General features: G+C 37.1%; 1 protein-coding gene across 1 annotated transcript; it reads right to left on the reverse strand.

Moving 5' to 3' along the window:
* Positions 1-1,986: 1,986 nt before the first annotated feature.
* On the reverse strand, positions 1,987-4,311 carry LOC104900133 (dof zinc finger protein DOF2.4). The gene is made up of 2 exons (XM_010687486.4): positions 3,883-4,311; positions 1,987-3,608 (listed from the first exon to the last, which is right to left on the reverse strand). The coding sequence occupies exons 1-2, from the start codon at positions 3,931-3,933 to the stop codon at positions 2,439-2,441; spliced, it is 1,221 nt and encodes a 406-aa protein (XP_010685788.2). The 5' UTR covers positions 3,934-4,311; the 3' UTR covers positions 1,987-2,438.
* Positions 4,312-24,383: the final 20,072 nt, after the last annotated feature.

A 24,383-nucleotide genomic window follows, 5' to 3' on the forward strand; every position in this document is an offset into this window, starting at 1 on the left:
CGGAGTTGGATCTCATAAAATAATCCGACTCTGACTTTAAGTCAATTAATCCTTTTCTCTTATTTATGTTAATGTATTATTATTTATGTATAACTTGACTTTGACTTTCAGCCAACTGTATTCTATAAGATTTTTTCATTGAAGAAATGATTGTTAAAAACAATAGTAATATTTAAATTATTTAAATTTGTACTATATAAAATTTTCATATGATTATTAGATTAATTGTACCGATTAGATTATTGTATTATGCAAGACTTTTCTATTATGAAAAATGGGCGGAATCGGGATCAAAGTCGGATGTTCAAATTTTATGTCGGATGTGCGGATTTAATATTAAGTCGAGTCGGATGTCGGAGTCGGATTTAAAATCCGACTTCTTGTAGGGTCGGAGTCGAATTATGCATAATCCGATCCAAGTCCGACACGTTGCCATCCCTACCCCTAGCCTAGAACCTGGTATTTAGGTACTTATTTCTTCATGTGATTGATTAGTTTAATTACCATTTAACTTCAGGTCTCCAATTCCCGAACCCTATCATATATTCGTTCACATAACATGGCTTTTACGGTTTCCAAAACACATCTTTCATAATTTTATCTTTAACAACTAAATTCATATAAAAAAAGGGTTACTCTATATAATTTTTTTCACAATTAGCAAGGTTTTTTCCCTACAAAGTTCAACTAGCTAGTGAGATTCTAGTAAATGATTTTCATCCCATAATTATATATGCAAGTTAACTATAAAAGTTACTTTTTCATCTAAGAGAAAGCTAAGCCACTCTTGACTGATCATACAACCATCTCACACAAGAATTATTTTATTCAGAAGAAATTGTAGCTAGCTAAACTAATTTTCATATGTTAATGTTTAAGATAACATATGCAATAGCATGCTATCATTACTAATTCCACAACAATTAATTAATAATTTTGTTTTTTGACCCCTTAATCAAAGCTAAATCATCACCAACCATTTCTTATTAATTTATATAGATAGCTCTAATATAATCTAAATACATAGTTGAATATATCGATTGACAGTCAACACTGATTATTAGTACACTCTAGTAGACAGTGGATGAGAGAGAAAGATATCATTTTATGTTGCATGGTTTTGAGTGTGATTTTGGCGTTTTTCACTTCATCTTCTTGTAATCTTCTTCTTGGGCAATCACACTCATCACCAAAAAAAACAAACAAGTAAGATTTTTTTCCTCTTTTTTTTAGGTGAAATTCTCCTTATTATAACGAAATTATTACATCGCTGCAAAATTTTCTTCTATCTAGCTATAACTATACTTGTACTTATAACTTACAAGTTTCCGTACAATTTGGTATCTCGTTATTATCTTGGAATCATACATCTCCAGGTCTTAACTATACGTCTCTTTGTTACTCTATTTTTGTGAAAAATTCTCTTGAATAATGTGTAATAATCTAGTTTCTCGAAATCTGGAATTTCGATTTAAAGCAAAACGTGATAAAATTTTCCCTTTTTCTGAAAATAAAGTGTTAAACTTGTGCTATCTCAAAGCTGAGACTTTGATAAATGAATAACTTTAATTCATGGTGTAAGTACAAATTACCGAACCTAATACTGGTTTCATAATTGTCTTGTTTGATTTTACGGTTAGTTTGGACATAAGATAATGTGCATATTTTTTTAAGAAACAAAAATTACTCCATCATTATTTTGGATTGAACCGTCATATAATATTATAAGTATACTATGATAGCTAAATTTAGCTAGTCGGAGGAAATATATTATGATAGCTAAATTTAGCTAGTCGGAGGAAGTATATTATGATAGCTAAATCTAGCCGGAGGAAGTATATTATTAGTATATACGAGTGATTGATAAATCAAAATTATTAGAGGACTTTACATTGGGGAAATGAGCTTGATTACAAACTAGGGATCAAAATTGAAAGTTCATTGATTAAAGTGTAAATGAAGAGCTAAGTAAGCTACACACAATAGTTTGGAAGAAGAGAATAATTTAATTAATTAATAATTAGCACTGCAAGTTAAGATTTCTTTTTTAAAAAAGACTTCATACAAAAATCTTACACACCCCACAATCAAAATACAAGTACAACCAACCAGAAATTGAAGAAAAAAAGATAAGTAAGAACATGAAAAGAGCTTAAAGAGTATATGGATCACTAACTTCTAGTAGTATCATCTCATCATGGCATTGAGAGGGAGATGAAGATATGCATCTCAACCCTAGTTTTTGTTATCATGATGAAGATGGATGATGATCAACGTTCACCTATATATATCGGTCATCTCGAAAATTCTTGGCTAGATCAATGGCACCCATTTGTGTAACTTCTTCCGAAGACCGAATTTTAAGTCAGATCATAAACAAATTAGCTAGAACAAGTTTGAGATCAACAACGTACCGATTGATGTAAAAGTAACATTTTTCATAATAGATGACTAGTTGAAGAAGAATTAAGGCCTGAAAGATCGGTCCACATATTAGTAGTAGTAGCTGTATTATTGTTGTTGTTGTTGTTGTTGTTACCAATGGTATTAGCCCAAAATTGATTACCCGGTGCATTATTGTTATCTGAAGATGACATAGCCGCCATAATTTGCTTGCTTATATTAAGCCCTTGTCCATTATCCTCCATCTTCACAGGCGCGAATTGCGAGTTCATTGTTGATGAGCAACTCTTTTGAAGATTATCTACTTGATCATCATGATGATGATCATGATCATCGTCGATTTGTTGATGATGATGATGTTGAAAGGATGAGTTATTATACAAACCAGCTGCAGCTGATGAGCTAGGGATTTCAAAACCCCCTAAGAAGTTAGGGAATTGCATAGGTTGATTGTTAGAATTTGTGTTTAGTTGAGGAAAATCCAACTGATGATGGTGCTCATTTCCACCACCACCACCACTAACACCGCCACTCGAAAACCCTCCTAGAGGGTGGTGAGGAGATGCGTTTAGTCCCCCACTAAAGCTCAAACCTAAATTTCCCATCCCTAATTGAGCTATGTTTTGTAAAGATGCCATGAAAGATGACATCCCGGTCCCACCACCGGCTGAAGTCATATGGCCTATACCACTTGAACTAACTAAGTCCATGTGTAGAGGTATTCTTTCCCCTCCAACCATCGCGGTTGGAGAGGAAAGAGAGGATTTCGACGAAGAACCACCACCACCACCACCACTAGAGGATTTGCTGGAGGATCTTTTGTTCCTCCGGCATCCTCCACCAACAGGAACATTCCTAAGGGCCCCACCTCTAGTCCAATATCTCCTACAAGTCTTGCAAAAATGGCGGGGTTGTGTGAGGCTATAGTTATTGAAGTAGCAGAATTTGGTGTTTGTAGATTCACACCTGGGGCACTTAAGTGGAGCCTCTGGTGGGGGGATCTTAGCTAAACGAGCTCTCTCCGCCATCGAGTTAGGCCGAATAGGTTGTGCCCCCGGTCCTCCACCGCCACCACCCATACCCACCTGAGATTGAGGTGGTTGTGGTAACGTTGGCGGTGGAATAAGGTGTTGATTATGATGATGATCATTTCCGCCACCACCACCACCACCACTCCCTTGGAGAACTTGTTGATGATTAGGGTGCTGCAAATATATGAAATAACAAGCATATATTAGTACAACAATTTATAAATAAGGCTACCCAAAAAATAAGAAAAAGAAATTCCTCACTAACTCTAACTTTAATTAAAGAGGTATATTCATAAATGAAAGATATATATCATAAGAAGAATAATGAATAGAGAATAATAATCTCTCATCAACTTTTACTATATTTTCTTCCTTTTTTTTAGAAAATTAATTTCTCCCTTCTTAAGATAGAAGCTATTATATGATGAAGAGTTAAAGAAACCATTACCTGTTGCCAATTGGGAGGATCTAAATAGAGTGGAACTGAAGAGAAAACCATTGTTTCTCCTTTATTTAGGTATTTTTCTTTTGATATCTTTAATTCTTTCTTTTAATTTTTTTTTTTTTTTTGGGTTCTTTCTTTTATAAAAGGTTGATAGTAAGAAGAGGAAGGTGGGTTCTTTGGGGATATGGTGGAGAATCAAAGTATATGAGAAGATTAGATAACACCACCAAATAGAGAGGATTTTTGAGAAAGAAAGATAGAAAGAATTGTATAGAAAGCAAAGATAGAAAAGAAAAGAGAGAATAAGAAAGCTAATTTGCTAGCTAGTGAAGGGTTTTTCATGGTGTGTTTTGCCCTTTTTATTCTCCCTCTTTTTGTTTTATTATAAAAATAATTAGGGTTTTCTTTTTTTTCCTCTTTCACTTTTTAATATTATCATTATTTTAACTTCCTTAACCTCGAAGCTTATTAGTGATGGCTTTGAACTGTCAACACACAGTGATCTACAGTGTGTTGTATGTATGTAGTAGTAGTAGCTAGTGAGCTTTGTTAGTGCTGCTACTTGTGCAGTTGTGCTTATGATCTGTGGGGTCTGAAGTAACGGAGTCAGTTGACACATTATACAAGATTAAAGTAGTATTTATGTATTTTTTTATTAAGAGCTTATTCTCTTCGGCATAAAACAACTGAGTGAACTGAAATAAACTAAAATGAATAGTTATATGTGAGAGTAAGGGTCTGTTCTCCCCCCAACTTATTTTCAGTTCAATTCAATTCAATTCAATTCAGTTCAGTTCAGTTCAGTTCAGATCAGCTCTTGACAATACTTTTACTCTCACATATCACTATTCATTTCAGTTCAATTCAGTTCAGTTCAATTCAGTTCAATTCAGTTCAGTTCAGTTCAATTTAGTTCAGCTGTTTTATGCCGAAGAGAACATGCCCTAAAAGTATTGTCCAGAGCTGAACTGAACTGAACTAAATTGAGCTGAATTGAAAATAAAATGAGGAGAACATGCCCTAAATATATATTGTTTAATTTGTTGATTCAGCAACCTCAAATTATCAGTCTTGAATTCATAATTAATATCGGAACTAAAATCTTGAATCCTCCACTGTCCATGAGCTAAAAAAGGTTGCTAATGCTGGCCTATGGCAAGAGAGGATGATGCTTTGACCTCTCATGCATGCAAGGAAGAGAGAGAAAGTGAATGAAGAGAGAGAAAGTGAGAGATTATGGTTATGATGAGTGTCTTGATGTGTTCCCCAATTGCTATTATTGGTGGGATCATCTCACGTAATCAAAAAACACCTTACAAGATTATTATGAAAATTTAACAGTGTGGTAATCTGTAAACTATAATATTAATAATAGTATGGTCACCTTTTTATCTTTTCAACCATTATAAGCTAAAAATTATACTTTGTAAGTTTATTAATTAACTTACTGAGAGTATATATTATTGTATTATAAAACTAATAGCTACTTACTGACTAGGAATATGTTTTTATGCTGCAAATTAAAGTTTCATGCATATTGTGACCACAGACTACCCCACAGTACTCAGGACACAATTTAGCTTTTATAAAATTAAAGTAAACTTAAGGGGTCTCCAAATTAAAGCAAGGGAAATTTTTTTTCTTTACAAAGTGAAAAGTAGAATGAAGAATTAAGAGAAGTTCAATAAAAACAAAAATAACCCTTAAATTTTCCCAAAGTTTTGAATGAACTTTAAGAATCAACATTTTTCCCCCACATACAAAAGGAGAGAATATCAAAAGACAAAGTTTAGTTAAGTTCCATTGATTGACTTTGAACTTCATGTTTTTGTTAGGTTCTAAAGATATAATCATGCTGATGTATAAATTTGTGGAGTAATTATGTTAACTATGCAATAATCTACAAATGTACATGATATTATTGTAATTATGCATGTACAACTCAAAATTTATTTCCAAAAAATTAACCATCTACCCCTACTCAGGGACGGCTAGGGCCATGTAAGGGTGTGCAAGTGCACAACGCCCCAAAATATAAGGGCCCAATTTTATTAGTTGTCTGCCCGAACAAAAAAAAAACTAAATCTACTTACAGGTTGTTTGTTGTTTTTTGCCAATTTATAGAGTGTCATATTTAATGCAAATTCAACGAGGTTAATTTCTATCTGGTGTTTTGCTTCGTCTCTTCCTACTCTCCAAAAAAAACCTTATTAACGACTCTTCCTTCTCTTCCTATTCACTAAAAAATTTTAAACTTTATAATTAAATTTAGCACATAGCCCCTAAATTGTACGAGACGGCCATCCCCCTACTTATTCCACCGTCTTGGACCCACTTAACTCTATAACTGGCATGAAGAATCACTCTTCGTCTCTCGAATCACTCAGCTAGTAAAGTGGATAGTTCGGGTCATTTTTAAACATTCTCTCCTCCCTTTTTACTAGGATTTTTTGATGCGAATAATCCCACCTTTGAGCGATCCTCCCAAAACAGTCCCACCTTTCATAATTTAGTAATAATCCCACTTTTGTGGGACATTTGTAAAAAAAGGATCTTTTTACTGGTCACCGATTCGAAAGGTGATAACCCACCCTTTATGTTTTTTTTTTATAAAAAAAACCCTCCCACTACCCCTCTCCCACCCTCACTCACAGTATACCCCCACCCCACCCCCTGCGGGCAGGCAGCCACCGCCCACCCCAATTTTCGTCTCCAGCCACCCCCTTTTTCCATGTCCCTGTCGCCCCTCTCCTAGAATGGTTTTTTTTTTTTGAACTTGCATAGTATGGAGGGAGAGGAAGAAAGGAGAAAGAGGAAGAAGAAGAAGAAAGGGTGGGGGTCTGCCGTGGTGGGGTGGCTAGGTGGTGGTAGTTGTGGAGGAGAAGAAGTGGAGGAAGGAGAAAAGAGAAAACCTGTATTTGCAGGTTACCAATAAGTAAAGGTCCATTTTGAACAGACACATCCTAAAGGTGGGATTATTCCCAAATTTATGAAAAGTAGGATGATTTTGGAAGGATCGCTCAAAGGTGAGATTATTTCATCCAAAAGTTCTTTTTATTATGTGTATCTACCATAATTGAATATCTTTCTAAAACGAAAATTGTACTCAATATTAATAGATATTTCTCTTTGCCCTCACCTTTTCAAGCATGACTAATACACTTATACACATACGAAATAATGCATTTTTTTTCTCAATGGGAGTAATACTTTTTGCATAGTCACAACCGCACAGTAATTACATAGATGAAAGCCTACTACTATTGCGTTTTATTTATCTAATTTTCACTACAATTAACTTAAATTAACTTATTAGCTTTGTACTTAACTTATGTAAACTTGTTGAAATTGTGAAATGAATCTAGATTGCCTTTGTTGGACCTCAACTCAACTTCATTCACTAAATTATTATTCTTAAATTTAGCTTATGGAGACTTATAATCCTTGGACTCAAGTAATATAAACTCTTCTTTCAAACAAAAAGTAATGTAAACTCGTTTTTCTTGAAACAAGTGAATTTAAGGTATGGAGAACAAAGTTGTGCATTAACCTTTACAATACTCTAATTAGTGAATTTATTGACCCAAATTTAACTTTAATGGACTTATTTGAGCCTATGAAAATTGTGAATTTAATTTGGATAACTCTTATTGGCTTGACTTGAGTAAATCGAGTTATCGACCCTTAACTATCTTAGCTTTTAAACGGATGTTTCTTGATTTAAGTAATTGGAAATATGAATATTTATATATTAACTCCCCTTTGTTTAGAGTTGATCAAATTTAACCTGATATGACCCGAAAAATGCTCAAGCTTAGAAAAATCTTTAGGCCCAATTTTCGGGCCTAACTAGACGACTAATAAAATCATTATTTATTTTTTTGGGATTGGTTTTAATTTGAGCACTCAAAAGTAAATTTTTTGAGCCATTTTTGAGCCTAAAAAGCCGGCTATATTTGGTGCAAAATAGCGAGTTTTAGGCGCAAAACTCAACTTGAAATTTGTTTCGGCCTGACTCGAAACGAAAACTTGTTTTTTTTTTTTTTAGTATGGCTTGACCCGAACCTGACACAATCCACCGTTGAGCATTTCTAACCCCTCTTCTTACTATACTCTTTTCTAATAGGCGAATATCAAGCACGTAAATAGCACCCACACATGTCACCTTCTCTCTGCTTGTCCCATAGCCACATGGGAGAGGATTGGGTCGACGGGGAATGTTCCTTAGGTATCGTTGTAAACACTCGGTTTCGTGCATTTCTCGAATATATCATATTGCTTGCCTAATCTTTAATATGCACTTTTGCTTCTTTCATACTTTTCTTCCCTTTTCTTTTTTCGTCTTGTGGCTGCAAAGGATAAAAAACAATGAAATTGACTACATACTTCCATTTGAAAGAACAAATATGCAAGGGTATATCTCCTTTCTCGATTTTGGCCAAGAGATTAATGCATTACTATTTTTTTCTTTAGTGCAAAAGTATAGGCACATAGAATCTTCTCTATGTTATCGTTCTTTTTGACTCGATATAAAGAATAGAAATCAATAAAAAAAACGTGAATAGAATATAGTAGATGTGTAGAACTATGTTGAATTTTAGTGTAGAATCAATATGGCGGAAGATCTCGGAGTTTTGGGTGATTTGTGATCCAAAACATCATAAGTAAATATGAGCATGACACTCAAACAATTCAACCCAATTAGGGTAATGAACTTTTCACGATCTAGGAAAATGGATGAATTTCTTGATGGTATTAACAGATAGTGCATGATGGAATTCGCGGGAAGTAGGAGGGTTTGAAGGTTGGGGTTCCACCACCGGTGTGTAGGGTGGCGTAGCCGCGTATGGATAGTCCTGAAGCTTTTTGTGGAGAATAAATTAATTGTTTCGAAACTCGAATCCATAACCTCTCATTTGATATGCTAATACACTAACCAACTACGCTACAATACTCATGTTGGTCTTTGTGAGGGAAAAAATCATTTAAAGACAAGATACTATTTTTATTTTTGAAGATTACAAATACACGTTAGTAAATAATCAGGAGCGTATCGTCTAGAACAAGAACTAATTTGTAGTTTAAAACCTAATGATAATCCTATACATATTAGAAAACCTATCCAGGGTTAGTATTTTAAGAACAAAATATATCCTACAGGTACCTATTCATAAAGATGATACACAGGCATTCTAAAATAAGGCCATAATGAGTTTTTATTTATAAATTTGCACTTGTTCTTATGGTAGGTCAACATTTTAGTAATGACAAACCGACAATTTTATATATTAATATTAAGAAAAATATTAGTAGTAAATTTTTTTTTAACTTCTATATAATTTTTTTTTACTCAGAAGCACCTCGGGCCTAGTATCAGCAGTTTGCTACTTTTTTTTACTTCATATGGGGTTTGTTATTACTAGGGGTGAGCATAACCGGTTATCCGGTAGAATTTCATAGACCCGAACCCAATAGCTATTAAAAATCTGGAATTGGAACTGGTCCAACCGAGTCCTAAATTTTTGGACCCAGACCCGGAACCGTTGGGTACTAGGTCCAGAACTGGGTACCCAGTTGTAAGTTTAACAACAAACCAAGATGGGCCGATCGAGCTATAAAATTTTAAAAAATAAAAGAAAATGGGCCTAAAGGCCTAATACTAAGTACTAACTTTTTATTTAACACTATTATCCTATTACAAGCATATTCTTATGCTATCAAATATCATTCATCTTTGTTCTCCCAATTTAGCACCTCAATGTTGAGATATGACAAAAACCCAATTCTAATTATCGAGTACCGGGACACAGACCCGCTCTCACCGGGTACCCAGATCCGGAATCGGTCAACCCGGGTACCCACCAGGTACGTACCAAGTCTAAAAAATCTACCCATAATTAGAACCAGATGCAACCGGGTCCCTTTTTTGGGACCTAGATCCGGACCCAGTTGGACCGGGTTCGGGTCTAGGTATGGGTACCCAAAATTTTTGCTCACCCCTAGTTATTACTAAGAGTGACCCATCTTTGTTCACATACAGTCAGGGTCACGACTACGCATATCTATTATTTTATGTTGATGATATTATTTTAACCACTTCTTCGAAGAGGTTACGTGAGAGACTCATTTCTCAGTTGAAAACTGAGTTCTCAAAGTCAGATTTGGGACCCTTGGGTTATTTTTCGGGTATTGTTATTACCATAATTCTCTCTTCTATGCTTCTCTCTCAGCAGAAATATGCACAGAAAATATTGAAACGTGCAGGCATGAGCAATTGTAAACCTGCAGCTACTCCTGTGGACAGTGGACACTAAGTCTAAATTTAGTGCTGATTCTTGTCCTAAATACTAAGTATCGCTGCCTTCGTGATGCTCTTCAGTACCTCACTTTCATTCTTCCTAATATCTCTTATGCAGTACAGTAGGTATGCCTTTTTATGCATGACCCCATGGAGTCTCATTATAATGCTTCAAAGCGCATTTTGCGTTATATTTATATCCTTCTAATTCTAGCGTTTGATTATTTATACTGATGCTGATTGACAGTGGGTGTCCTGACAATCGTCGTTCCACATCTGGATACTGTTGTTTTCTTAGAGACAACATTATTTCGTGGTCCTCTAAGCGTCAAGCTACTCTTTCTCGTTCAAGCGCAAAAATAGAATATCGAGGTGTTGCTAATGTAGTTGTGGAGTCTTGCTGGCTTCGTAACGTTCTTTTTGAGTTACATAGCCCTGTACGCCATGCCACTCTTGTATACTGTAATAATACATAGCCCTGTACGCCATGCCACTCTTGTATACTGTAATAATGTCAGTGTAATCTAGTACAACACCAAAGCACCAAACATGTTGAGATGGATATTTATTTTGTTCGCGAAAAAGGTTGTGTTGGGTAGCGTACGGATTCTTCATGTTCCTTCTAGATATCAGTTTGCAGACATCTATCTTTACAAAAGGCCTGACTCGATAACTCTTTACACATTCTAGATCCAGTCTTAATTAGTGTACGCTCGCCTCCCGCTATGATTGTGGAGGTGTGATAGAGAATATATTTAGGATGATATTTTCTCATCGGATTAGTATATATTTGTATAGACTTATCCCTATATAGTTTGGATTCCTAACATGGTTAGGGTTATTATTTTCTAAACGCTATATATATTGATTAATGGGAATACTCCAGGTTTACGGAGTTTTACACAATCTAGCAAATACGTTTGTCTCTTTTATATGAGAGGTTTTTAAGAAAAGCGTTTCATTTATTTCGGTGTGTTTTTTTAGTACTCTTAAATTTATATGGATGCTAATTTTTAAATGACTTACATAGCCCTTGAATTGACCAATGAGAGAAAGAGAAAAAGGGGGAGTGTGGAGATAATGGACCTGATGGTGTCATCTGAGACGGGAGGGTACGGTCGGGCCAAATGGACCACTACATGCACGATGACTTTAAAACGTAGGTTGAAGGAAGCTACTCGAAGATATATATATGCATGAATTCAGCTCGCTTTTTACTACTTATCATTGCAAAGATAGATACGAATCCTTCAATCATGCATTCATCCACACATTATGTGAATCTTATAATAACTACAGTACGTAGCTATACAACTTTTGCATTATTGTTTATTCGTTGGTAACTCTGATATGAATCGATCAAATTGAAACTTGTATTATAATAATCTTATTGGCGTAATTTTGATAATCTTAAGCCAATTAAACTTGAGAATCCCGTTGTATGATTAGCATGCTAGTAATATACGTATAATTTCGTGTAGAGATTAAGAATATACATAGATTACATACGGTTATAGTCTTGAACATTTCACCCGTTCTGTAAAAACCTAAACTTTTCTTTTTAGTTTCCATTTTTAGATTAGTAAGGGTTTGGAAAGAGAAAGAAAAAGCCAAGTTAAAAGAGATGATTTTTTCTAATTTTTAAAAAAAAATCTGAAAAATTGTTTATAATGTCCCTTTCCTTTGTGTTTATAAAGATAAGGTATAGGTTGATATATGGTAGAAGATTCATCTGTATTCTCCTAAGTTTGTTTGAACTTTATTGAAACTAAATACTCCCTCCGTCCCATAATATAAGTCCCCTTTCTATTTTGGGAGTCAATCTTTAAAAAGTTTGACCAAATATTCTTATTAATATATACAAGAAAACATATCCGTGTGAGATCTTGTTGGATTCGCCATAATATGTAGTTTCATATTATCAACTTTTTATATTTTTTACTAATACGAAATTGAAGATAGAGAAGGTCAAAGGTGCGCCTTGAAGACTGTGCAAAAGAAAACAGGACTTATATTTTGGGACGGAGGGAGTAGTTTTTATCTGAAGTAATCTGAATTTATTAATTGAAAAAATTACTTAACTAAATTTATCTAAACTTAACTAACCAAACTTATTTGAACCTATCTAAACTAAATCTAGCTGAATCTATGCAGATAATAGAAATTCACATTATTTTATTATTTGGTTAGTTATTTGGTTGACAAGAAGTGGGAAAAATGAAAGCAATGAACATTCCTGGGAGATTGAAATTCTCACAAAACATAAGAATTTATTCATCCACCCACCTGATCTTTCAAAATTCCCACATCAATTCATGGGAAGTACAATTTCCTTGATGTTAACCAAACATAATAGTCAATTTTCTAGGAATTACATAAGGAAAATAACTTCCTAGAAAATGGTATAAAAACTAAAACTGCTAGAATAATTCTAAACGAACTTAACTGAAAGTCGTGGGGCTAATTAACATCGTCTTAAAGTTGAATTTAATTCCCCCGTTATGTACATACAAACTCTTGGCAACTAACCTCCTAGGATACACGACTACTACTCCTGCGATATAGTAAAAAGTCATAATTTGAGAACACTTTGAACAAGGCCCATAAAAGAGAAGAATAAGAATGTGTTTTTGAGGAGGTGAATTTTTTGTATCTCAATAAGAGTATTGAACAAGCTCAAATATATAGGGAAAGGCCAAAACCAAAATCGGGAAGGCAATCAATCATACTGATATTAAGAGATAATGGAAATAATAATTAAGGCAAGAATAATAACTGTTACGGAATCAACAAAAATATTGATGTTGATTTCTGATAAAAAATAAAGAGTTGAAGTAAAATATCACACAACTACGCCACACACGCGACCGGCATGCATGTGACTATTTCCTTCGCTCTCAACCCTCAACAAATGTGTAAAGAAGGAAACTCGATATAAAGAAGGTAGAAAAATAAACTTTCAATGTGGGACAAATAGCTTTTTGTTCTTTTGAAACAAATTTCAAAGTGAGAAAAAACACTCCGCACAACAACTCAAACAAATGAAACTTACCATGGGAATTAACTTTTTATGTACTGTATACCAAACTACCACTTAAGGTAAAGAAAATGCATATTAAATTGTTCAGATTATTAGTCCGATAAAATAAGGATTTTATTGTGTTTGGATGAAATCTAAATTATGAACCTCGAGGAAGGAAATTACGGATTACCTCATTTTTACAAGGAAATTATATATCTACTTGATAACTTGACTAAATTGACTTTCTTAAAAACAAATTGAAGTTAACAGCTTCACGTGTAGGTGATCGAAATTGCTCATTTATTAATTGATAACGCGACTTAGCTAGGGTTTTGAAAATTTCCAATGCTATGGTCATCAAATCAGACGAAACGCTACAAAATTCAGGTAAATAAAGTATCCTACAAAAGAATTATAAAACTTTCCACTATGGGGGTTTACGAAGGACAAAAATATCGTTGTCTTGCTATCATCGTTGTTGATACTTGATAACGAAACATGCAACACCCCCTAGCTATCTAAGACTAATATACTTTTACTGTTCTTTTACCCTAATTATTGAGGGTGCATCATCATTGACATGGTGCAACTCATCACCTACATATTAAACAAAGTTTTTGCATATTTATAATGGTCCGTTTGTTATCGTTTTTTGTTTTAAATAGAAATCAAAAAAAGTGATTTTCACTTTTTAATTGTCAGTTTTTAAAATCATCATGTTCTCAATAAATTTGATTAATTTTTTATTCATTATAAGACATATATCATATGACTTTGAAAATCAATAAACCAAAAAATAGAAAACCACAATAATACTAAACGGGCCCTAATGAGTGATCCGATTAATAGTGGTCATCTTGTTAGTATGTCAAAAATTGGGCCGAGTTATGCGGATTTCAAGGTAATAATGGGTTGGTGACGAGAAACTCAAATGTGCCAAGCACCCGCGCAATGTTACAAGTCACATCGGCTTTCCTAGAAATATTTCGGGAGACAATATGACCAGGTCCGGAGAACTCTAGTGGCTTGGAACGAATATATGCTTGCAGTTATGTTCATTTTGAGACAATTTTGAGTTTAACTAGAAATGAACAAATATGGTGTTCAAATTAAAGGCTTTTCGATGCAATGCAAATGGTGTGAAATACCCGCACAATGTTACAAGTCACGTCGGCTTTTCTAAGAATGTATCAAGAAAATATGACCATGTCCGGAGAAGTCCAAAAATGTCCCCAAAAAGCAAAAAAAAACCAATATTGAAGGTTATAATACACACTTTCAGACTTTTCCTGGGCCAGAGCGCCGAACGCCACAGGATGCCTTTTAAGGCCCTAGGAGGTAATTGGATTGAAGTCATGTGGCTTGGAACGAATATGTGGATGCCTTTATGTTCATTTCGAGACAATTTTGGGTTTCACGAGCGAGAGATGAACAAATAGAGTGTCCAGAGGCTTTTCGAGGCAACACAAATGGTGTCAAGCACCCGCACAATGTTACGAGTCACGTCAGCTTTCCTAGGAACGTTTCGGGAGAAAATATGACCAGGCGCAGAGAAGTCAAAAAATGTCCCAAAAACAGCCAAAATGAAAGGTTATTATACACGCTTTCGGACTCTCCCCGGGTTCGGAGCACTGAATACCACGGGATGCCTCGTAAAGACATGGGAGGTCATTGGAAAGGAGTCATGTGGCTTGGAACGAATATGTGGATGCTTTTACGTTCATTTCGAGGCAATTTTGGGTTTTACGAGAAATCAACAAATGGGGTATTCAGAGGCTTTTCGAGAGAACACAAATGGTGCCAAACACCAGCACAACGTCACAAGTCACGTTAGCTTTCCTAGGAACGTGTCGGAAGAAAATATGATCAGGCTCACAGAAGTCAAACATGTTCCAAAAACAGCCAAAATGGAAGGTTATTATACATGCTTTCGGACTCTCACGAGGCCCGAGCTCCGAATACCATGGGATGTCTCTTAAGGACATGGGATGTCATTGGAAAGGAGTCATGTGGCTTGGAACGAATATATGGATGCCTTTATGTTCATTTCGAGACAATTCTGGGTTTCTTTAGAACTGAACAAATGGGGTGTTCAGAGGTGTTTCAAGGCAACATAAATGGTGCCAAGCACCTGCGCAACCTTACAAGTCATGTCGGCTTTCTTAGGAACGTTTTTGGAGAAAATATGACCAGGCCACGAGAAATCCAAAAATGTCCCAAAAACAACCAATATTGAAGGTTACAATACACGCTTTCGGACTTTCTCGGAGTTGGAGCTCTGATCGCCACGGGATGCCTCCTAGGAAATTCATTGAAAGTGAGTCATGTGGCTTGGAACGATTAGATGGATGCCTTTACTTTCATTTCAAGGCCAATTTGAGTTTCACGAGAAATGAACAAATGCGGTGTTCAGAGGCTTTTCGAGGCAATACAAATGATGTCAAGCACCCGCGCAACATTACAAGTCACGTCGGCTTTCCTAAGAACGTTTCAAGAGAAAATATGACCGGGCCTGGAGATGTCCAAAAATGTCTCAAAAACAGCCAAAATTAAAGGTTATAATACACGTTTTAGGAATTTTCCGGGGTCCGAGCTCCAAACGCCACGGGATGCCTCCTAGGCCATTGGAAGACATGGGGAAGGAGTCATGTGACTTGGAAAATATATATATGGATGTATTTACGTTTCTTTCGAGGCAATTTTAGGTTTCACGAGAAATGGACAAATGCGGTGTCTAGATTTTTTCGAGGCAACACAAATGGTGCCAAGCACCCGTGCAATGTTACAAGTCACGTCGGCCTTGCTAAGAAACTTTCATGAGAAAATATGACCAGTCTCGGAAAAGTTCGAAAATGAGCCCAAAAGAGCCAAAATTGAAGGTTATAATACACGCTTTCGGAGTTTCTCAGGGCCCGAACTACGGATGCCACGGGATGCCTCCTAGGGACATGTTAGGTCTTGCAAAGGAGTCATGTGTCTTGGAACGAATATGTGGATGCCTTTACGATCATTTCGAAACAATTTGGATTTCACGAAAAATGAATAAATGGGGTGTTTGAGGCTTTTCGAAACAATGCAAATTGTGCCAAGGACCGCGCAATGTTACAAGTCACGTCGGCACTTCTAGGAATGTTCGAGAGAAAATATGATCAGGCCCGAAGAAGTCAAAAAATGTCCCAGAAAAAGCCAAAATTGAAGGTTATAATTCACGGTTCCGGACTTTCCCGGGGCCCGAGCTCCGAACCCTACGGGTTGCCTCCTAAGGCTATGGGAGGTCAATTGAAAAAGTCATGTGGCTTGGAATGAATATGTGGATGCCTTTACGTTCATTTGGAGACAATTTTGGATTTCACTAGAAATGAACAAATGGGATGTTTAAAGGCTTTTCGGGCAATGCAAATGGTGTCAAGCACACGCGCAATGTTATAAGTCACATTGACACTCCTACGAATGTTTCGGGGGAAAATATGACCAGGCCGCAGAAGTCCAAAAATAGTCAAAACTGAAGGTTATAATACACACTTTCGGACTTTCCCGGACTGAGCTCCGAACGCCACGGGATGCCTCCTAGGGACCTAGGAGGTCATTAAAAAGGAGTCGTGTGGCTTGGAACGAATATATGGATGCGTTTATATTCATTGCGAGGTAATTAATTTTGGATTTCACGAGAAATGAACAAATAGGGTTTTTAGAGGCTTTTCGGGGCATCACAAATGGTGCCAAGCACCCGCGCAACGTCACAAGTCACGCCGACTTTCCTAGTAATGTTTTGGGAGAAAATATGACCATGCTCAGAGAAATCCAAAATATCCCAAAAACAGCCAAAATTGAAGGCTATAAGTAGTAAAAACTAATGGTGACCCAATCCGGTTAAAATTCAGCCGAACTAATACTACCTATGTTCTTTTTCTATTATAGCAATGTGTTTGGACACAGTTTTTTAGGATTTGGAACAAATGAGTAGTTTAGCATAAAAGTAACTCGTTAATCAACTAGAGTAGGAGAGAAATCATATATCCTTAGAAAATAAAACCAAATTTATAAAGCGATGTGAGTAATTAATTATGGTTTTAATAAGATAAAGTATGGGCAATATTATCAATTAAAGTTGCTTTTTATACCAAAATTGGAATGGTTGCAATAGATGTGAAACTACCCAAAATAGTAATTATTGTAATATAAAAAGAACGGAGGAAGTACGTTGTAACCTCGTCTCATGTACGAATTTATAATATATAAAATTTTGTGTTTTATAGGAGCTTTAGTTCTTTACCATTTAATACTACCATACATCATCTATTATAAAATAAGAAATATGTTGATGGAGACTGTACATAAAGAGTCGGTCTTATAAGAGACCATCTTATTTTAATTTAAAATTAGGCTTTTTTTTTTTTTTTGATAAGATGAAGGGGACTGATGTGAGGGAAGGATATGGGAAATTACTCAAATGAGTCCTATGAGGTTTGATCCCTATAACTCATGGATAACAGATGGGAATCGATACCACTACTCCACCACCTCAACCTCAATTAGACAACTATTCAAGTTCAATATTAAGAAGAGAACATACCACTTTTTGAACAGAGTGAATAGTTTAAGCTATATCGATTAACAAAAGTAAAATCAGCTTGCAACAAGATTTAAACTCGTGACCTCTTGTTATTATAACATAACACAATTACCATCTCAATCAACTTTTAATCATGCTTTAAGTGTCCACATTATTATATTTGTATCTTTCAAATGTTGAGTTTTCCTTAATATATTTTAGTGGGAATGGAAAAAATGCATATCAAGTTCAGGAACACTGTACGAACTCGGGAAACGTCTGAATCCAAATACTAGTTAATCCTTAGAGAGAGGTTGGCATATGCCTAAGTTTTAGCAAAACAGCTTTGATTTGTCCTTAATCCTCAACAAATATATGTTCATGTTGTTTTGTTGTTATTGTTCCGTCACGACATAGATAATGGAAATAGCAAAAGAGGTGGAGGGAAATTAGGAAAGCCTAAAAACGCATTAGATTCACTTTTTGAGAGTCGCATCAATCCAAGTCATGAGATGCCAACGGTCGGCGAAATCATGGTGCCAACCTTAACAAGATATACCCGCTGCGTGTGGTTATTGGTCCCACTGATTTACACATTACTGAATCAAATGTTCAATTATAATAAAATCATCAAATAGTATCACAAAAAATAAAGTAACCAACCCTTTGCTTAGCCATGACAATAATATCTCAGTTCATCCACCGTCCACGTTCATATGATTGTACTCCTACAACAGTTGATTAGTGAATAGAGATGGCACACCACTCTACATCATATTGTAGCTGATAAAAATCCAAGATATCCAAATATATATGTCATGACTTTATATTGGGAAGTGTGCAAGTCTTCACTAAGAAGTAAGGAATTTGTGGAGAATGTAATTCATATAATAAAGCAAATTATCTAAAAACAAGTGTACAATAATCATATTGTATATACTGGTGTAATCATCTTACAGCTCCTAAAATTAGAAGAGATTTTCCAAATTTGTTATGAATGTAATCTAAGTAGGTTTTCAGCCCTAGTTTCATTTCACATGTTTAGTTATGTTCAGTTCGATACAACTCACTCTAGTCCGATTCAGTTTAGATTAACCCAACATAACAATTAGAATGAAAGTAGTTGAACCGAACTAAAGGAAACAAACGGAACTGAATTGAAACTATGCCCAAAAGAACGGGGGCTTAGAGTATTTGAAATTATTTTGGTTGTACACCTTTAGATATGATCATGATATAATTAGGTTAAGCTTGGCTTTCTCATTAATGCCACAAGAATATATATACATCAGTAATAAGGAAACCCTTATTATTAGGAAACAAATCACTATCTCCTAATATTACGCTAACACCCCCCCTCAAGTTGGAGCATGTAAATCACAAATGCCCAACTTGGAAATAAGAAAGTCAAACTGTTTCTTCCCAAGTGCTTTGGTGAAAACATCAGCTAGTTGATCAGTAGTAGGAACGTAGGAGGGACAGAATGAGACCCTCATGAATGGCATCACGAACGAAATGGCAGTCAACCTCTATATGTTTAGTACGCTCATGAAAAACAGGATTCTGAGCAATATGGAGAGCAGACTGACTATCACAAAATAGGGAGATAGCCTTAGGATGATGAACACCGAGACTAAGAAGAAGACCCTTGAGCCATTTGAGCTCACAAGTAATCGATGCCATAGAGCGATATTCCGCTTCTGCAGAGGAGCGAGAAACTGTATGTTGTTTCTTAGTCTTCCAAGAAATAGGAGAGGAGCCAAGAAAGACTAACCATCCCGTAAGAGACCGACGAGTGACAGGACAGCAGCCCAGTCAGAATCACACCAACCTTGAAGAGACAAATCACAGGCAGAACTAAGCAGAATACCCTGCCCGGACACCCTTCAATAAGAACAATGCGATGCGCGCCATCCAAATGACGCTGAGTAGGAGCATGAAGAAACTGAGAAAGCACATGAACAGCATACTGAAGATCAGGACGAGTCACAGCAAGATATATTAAGCGACCCATGAGCCGACGATAGGTTCCGGATCGTCGAGAAGAGGGCCATCATCACGGCCAATGTGATTTTGTTCAATGGGGTGGCGGAGGCTTCGAACCAAGAGTCCAGACTCAGAGATAATGTCAAGCGCATATTTGCGTTGACACAAAAAAATCCATCTTTGCTACGAGAACTTCAAGACCCAAAAAATATTTAGAACACCCAGATCCTTCATATGAAAGCAAGTCCCAAGATAAGACTTAAATGTTGTATAGCAGCGAATCATTACCAGATATAATAAGATCATCAACATACACCAAGACATTAATTTGAACTCCTTTCTTAGTGTATGTAAAAAGTGAGATAATCAGAGTACGATTGACAGAAACCATAGGCTTTAAGTGCAGAGACCAACTTAGCAAACCAACAACGAGGAGCCTGTTTCAAACCTAGAGAGATTTGCGTAAACGACAAACCTGATTCAAAGAGTCGACTGAAAACCGAGGAGAAGTTTCATATAAACTTCCTCACTCAAATCACCATGCAGAAAAGCATTGTGAACATCCATCTGATGCAGCTCCCAATTCTTAGAGGCAGCAATAGCCAGGAAGGCCGAACTGTAACCATTTTAGCCACTGGAGCGAAGGTCTCATTGTAATCAAGACCTTCAGTTTGATGATTCCCAAAAACAACCAGACGCGCTTTGTACGCTCAATACTCCCATCAGAGTGATATTTATTTTGTAGACCCATTTGCTCCCAAGAGCCTTTTTACCAGGAGGGAGAGGCCATGGTCCAGGTGCCATTTTTTTGAGTGCTTGAATCTCAGTTTGCATAGCCTGCTGCCATTCGGGATGTCGCATGGCCTCTTTAAAAGAAGTGGCTAGTACCTGCAGTGATAGCTGCCAAGAAATGCCGATGTCGCAAAGAAAATTTGTCACAACTAACATAATGTGCTATAGGAAATGGCGTACCTGAGGGTGCTGGTGGAGTAGGAGTAGAGAGAGATGGACTTGTAGGAGCGGAAGAAGCCATAGTAGTACAAGTAATGAAGTCCTTCAGACGAGTGGAAGGAACCTTGGACCGCATCCCACGGCCCAGAGTCGAATCCGTAGCCACGGAAGAGCGCGTCTCAGGAGAAGACAGCGCGGTAGTGTTAGGCGGCCCAACACGGGACTGCTCAGTAGTACACGGCCCAGCTGCTGGCGGCTCAAGCACACGCGGGCCAGCAGCAGTGCGAAGTAGAAGGGGTCAAGGACGGGCGAAGCGTCCAGCGGCCCAGTCACCGAAACGGGCCCAAATTCAGTAAATTCATCCCAATCAAACAAGGAACCGGGTCTATAGGGGGGTTAGAGGAAGCAAGAGGACACTATCCACACTAGGCAAGTAAGGAAACACATCTTCAATAAATTTCACATCCCGGGACACAAATACTGATTATTCTCAAGATCATAAAGTAACCATCCTTTTTTTGCAAACGGATAACCCACAAAAATACATTTTCGACTACGACTGGCAAACTTATCTCCCTTAGACCGTTGGTTGTAGGCAAAACAAAGACAACCAAAAACTTCAATTCATCAAAATGAGGTGGCACACCAAAAAGCAACTCATAAGGGGTTTTCTTGTGAAGCAACAAAGAGGGAGTGCGATTAATAATGTGAGCAGCAGCTAAAATGGACTCCCCCAAAAGGAAAGTGGAAGATGAGATTGAAAGCGAAGAGCGCGAGCAACATTGAGAATATGTTGGTGCTTGCGTTCAACTCTTCCGTTTTGTTGGGGGTGCCACACATGATTTTTGAAAAATAATCCCAACAGCAGTAAAATAAGATTCAAGACAATTGAACTCCGTACCATTATCACTACGCACAATTTTAATATCTTGAGAAAACTGACGCTTAATCATAGCAATAAAAGACATGAATAAACGAAACACTTCAGTTTTGTCAACCATTAAATAGACCCATACAGCACGGGAATAATCATCCACCAATGTCAAGAAATAACGAGACCCACAAGAAGAGGGTGTCGAATAAGGACCCCATAAATCACAATGAACCATCTCAAATATCCGAGAAGCTTTATTTTCACTTAAAGTAAAACTACACCTAGGTTGCTTAGCTTTGTAACAAACAACACAACCTTTGTCTAAACTAGGTGCAGAAGAAACAAAAGGAAGTAACTTCACTACAGCTTCAGAAGCATGCCCCAATCTCTTGTGCCAGAAAACCAAATCAGAAGTAGCAGAGGAACCCGTAGAAACCACAAGAGCAGAGTGTGGCTTCCGAAAATAGTAAAGTCCATCCCGTCTCTCACCCGTTCCAATCAGCTCCCTCGAATGATGGTCCTGAATAGCACAAATGTTAGTAGAAAAAGTGACAAAACAAGACAATCATCACTCATTTGAGTGACGAGATCAAATTACATCGCAGATGAGGACATATAACATTATGAAGAACAAGACTATCACTCAAATGAACAGTACCAGATTGAGTAGCCATAACCGAAGCCCCATTAGGAAGGCCAACCGGACACTCATCAATAGTAATAACATCACACAAAAAAGAAAGATCACCCGTGACATGATGAGTACAACCAGTGTCGATAATCCAAGATGAAAGCTCGAACTTACCATTTAAACGGTTCGAAGGGGTAGTAGATGCATTACCAAAAGTGGCAAAGAGTGCTTGCCATTGTTCGGGAGTGATCGCAGGAGTAGTACAACTCGACCCCGGTACAGTAGGAGCCTCGGCAGGGGTGGCATTGGCACGCACACCACCCCGACCGCGGCCAGCAGAAGACGCGGAGGATTGTGGACGACCACGGCCGCGAGCTGCACCCTCCTCGGTTTTGTGGCCAAATTTTTCGTACCACCAATCGGGGTACCGTGAAGAGTAAAGCAGGTGGAGTCGTCATGCCCGGTTTTATTACAGTGAGAGCAGGTGAGGCTGGATTTTTGAGTGCGAGACACCGCACTGCCCCGGCCACGAGACTCAGTCCGAACCGCGAAGCCTAGAACTTCCGGTTTCTCTTCCTTCAAGCGAGTGAAACCACGAACTCTCTCCTCCTGAGACACTTGTTGAAATGCCTTGTTTAAAGTGGGAAGAGGATCTTGAGATAACAAAGAGGACCGAAGAGAGCCATAGTACTCAGAATATAGACCAAAAAGAAATTGATGAAGTTGATCACTGTCGCGCCGCTTCAACAAGGCAGGACCAAGTTCACCACAAGTACAGGTAAGAGGGGGCTCGTGAAGAGCCAATTCATCCCACAAAACTTTTAGTTTACCATAATAGGTAGCCACGGGCATGGTTTTCGGTTGCTCACACCGAATGATGTCAGCTTTTATGTGATGAATACGAGTGCCATTAACGACAGAGTAACGTTCATGTAAATCATCCCACAAGATCTTTGCATTATCATAGTAAGAAAGAGTCGAACTTACCTCCGGATCAATAGTATTGGTTATCCAAGAAACAAGCATGTAGTGAATAGTATTCCAATCATCCTCTGTACATGGCGGTTTAGGGACGGTGATAGAGCCGTCAAGGAAGCCGTACTTGCGACGGGAACACAAGGCCACGCGAATGGCGCGAGCCCATGCATCGAAATTGGTAGACTTGAGACGCACGGGAGTGATGAAATCCCCTGGTCTATCTTGTGGACCGAGAAAGAAAGGTGAGTTGATGGCAATTTTGGTAGAGCCAGCGGCGGGCTGGGCGGCGTCGTCGCCGGCCATGATGCAGCGGTGGTAGGGTTAAAAAAAAAAAAAATTAGGGTTTGCAAAGTTGGGTGGCTCTTGATACCATGATATAATTAGGTTAAGCTTGGCTTTCTCATTAATGCCACAAGAATATATATACATCAGTAATAAGGAAACCCTTATTATTAGGAAACAAATCACTATCTCCTAATATTACGCTAACAGATCATTACACATTTACACTAGATTTAGATTATTGGTACGCCTAACACTTTCAATATTTCGTTTTGGGTTATTGGCTTTGTTTAGCAACACATTCAAGTCACCTTAAATGAGTAGGTGCTAAAAGTTTAAGTCACTTAAAATAAGTAGTCGTGTTTGGGGGTAAGAGTTTAAATAAAATTTAAGCTAAAAAAATAATCGAAATTGAGTTGCTATCAAATATAACATCTCAATTTAAGGTGCTGAAATTTCCAACTGCCTTATTAGTTCAGTTCCTTTCAGTTATCTTATTAGTTTCAGCTCTAATTCAGCTATAATACTCTATGATATCTTCAATCTTCATTGCATCATATGGTAAACTAAACCTCGCTAATTGGTAATCATAGATTTTAAGAGTGTTATACATCTTTGTGATTTTACTTTGCGTCATCTACATTTGACAAAAATACCCCTCTTTTATCCTACTCACACTAGTCACTAATACCCATTTTTATTCTTCGTTATTGTTTCTCTTATTTTCTTTGTACAGAAAACTAGCTCGATCAAAAGGTTAAATTGATGGTTAAAGTTCCAAGATTAGTTTCATATTCTATCACGTCTTCTCATGCGAGAGTCGTCCTTTGCGCTTGAAGTCAGGTATGATGTAATGATTTTTTATGTCACGCTAACTCTAATACTATGTTAATGGACCAACTCGGTTAAAAGTTTAAGATGATGGTTTAA

This window comes from Beta vulgaris, chromosome 7 (genome assembly GCF_026745355.1).
Source record: "Beta vulgaris subsp. vulgaris cultivar EL10 chromosome 7, EL10.2, whole genome shotgun sequence".
NCBI classification, from domain to species: domain Eukaryota; kingdom Viridiplantae; phylum Streptophyta; class Magnoliopsida; order Caryophyllales; family Amaranthaceae; genus Beta; species Beta vulgaris.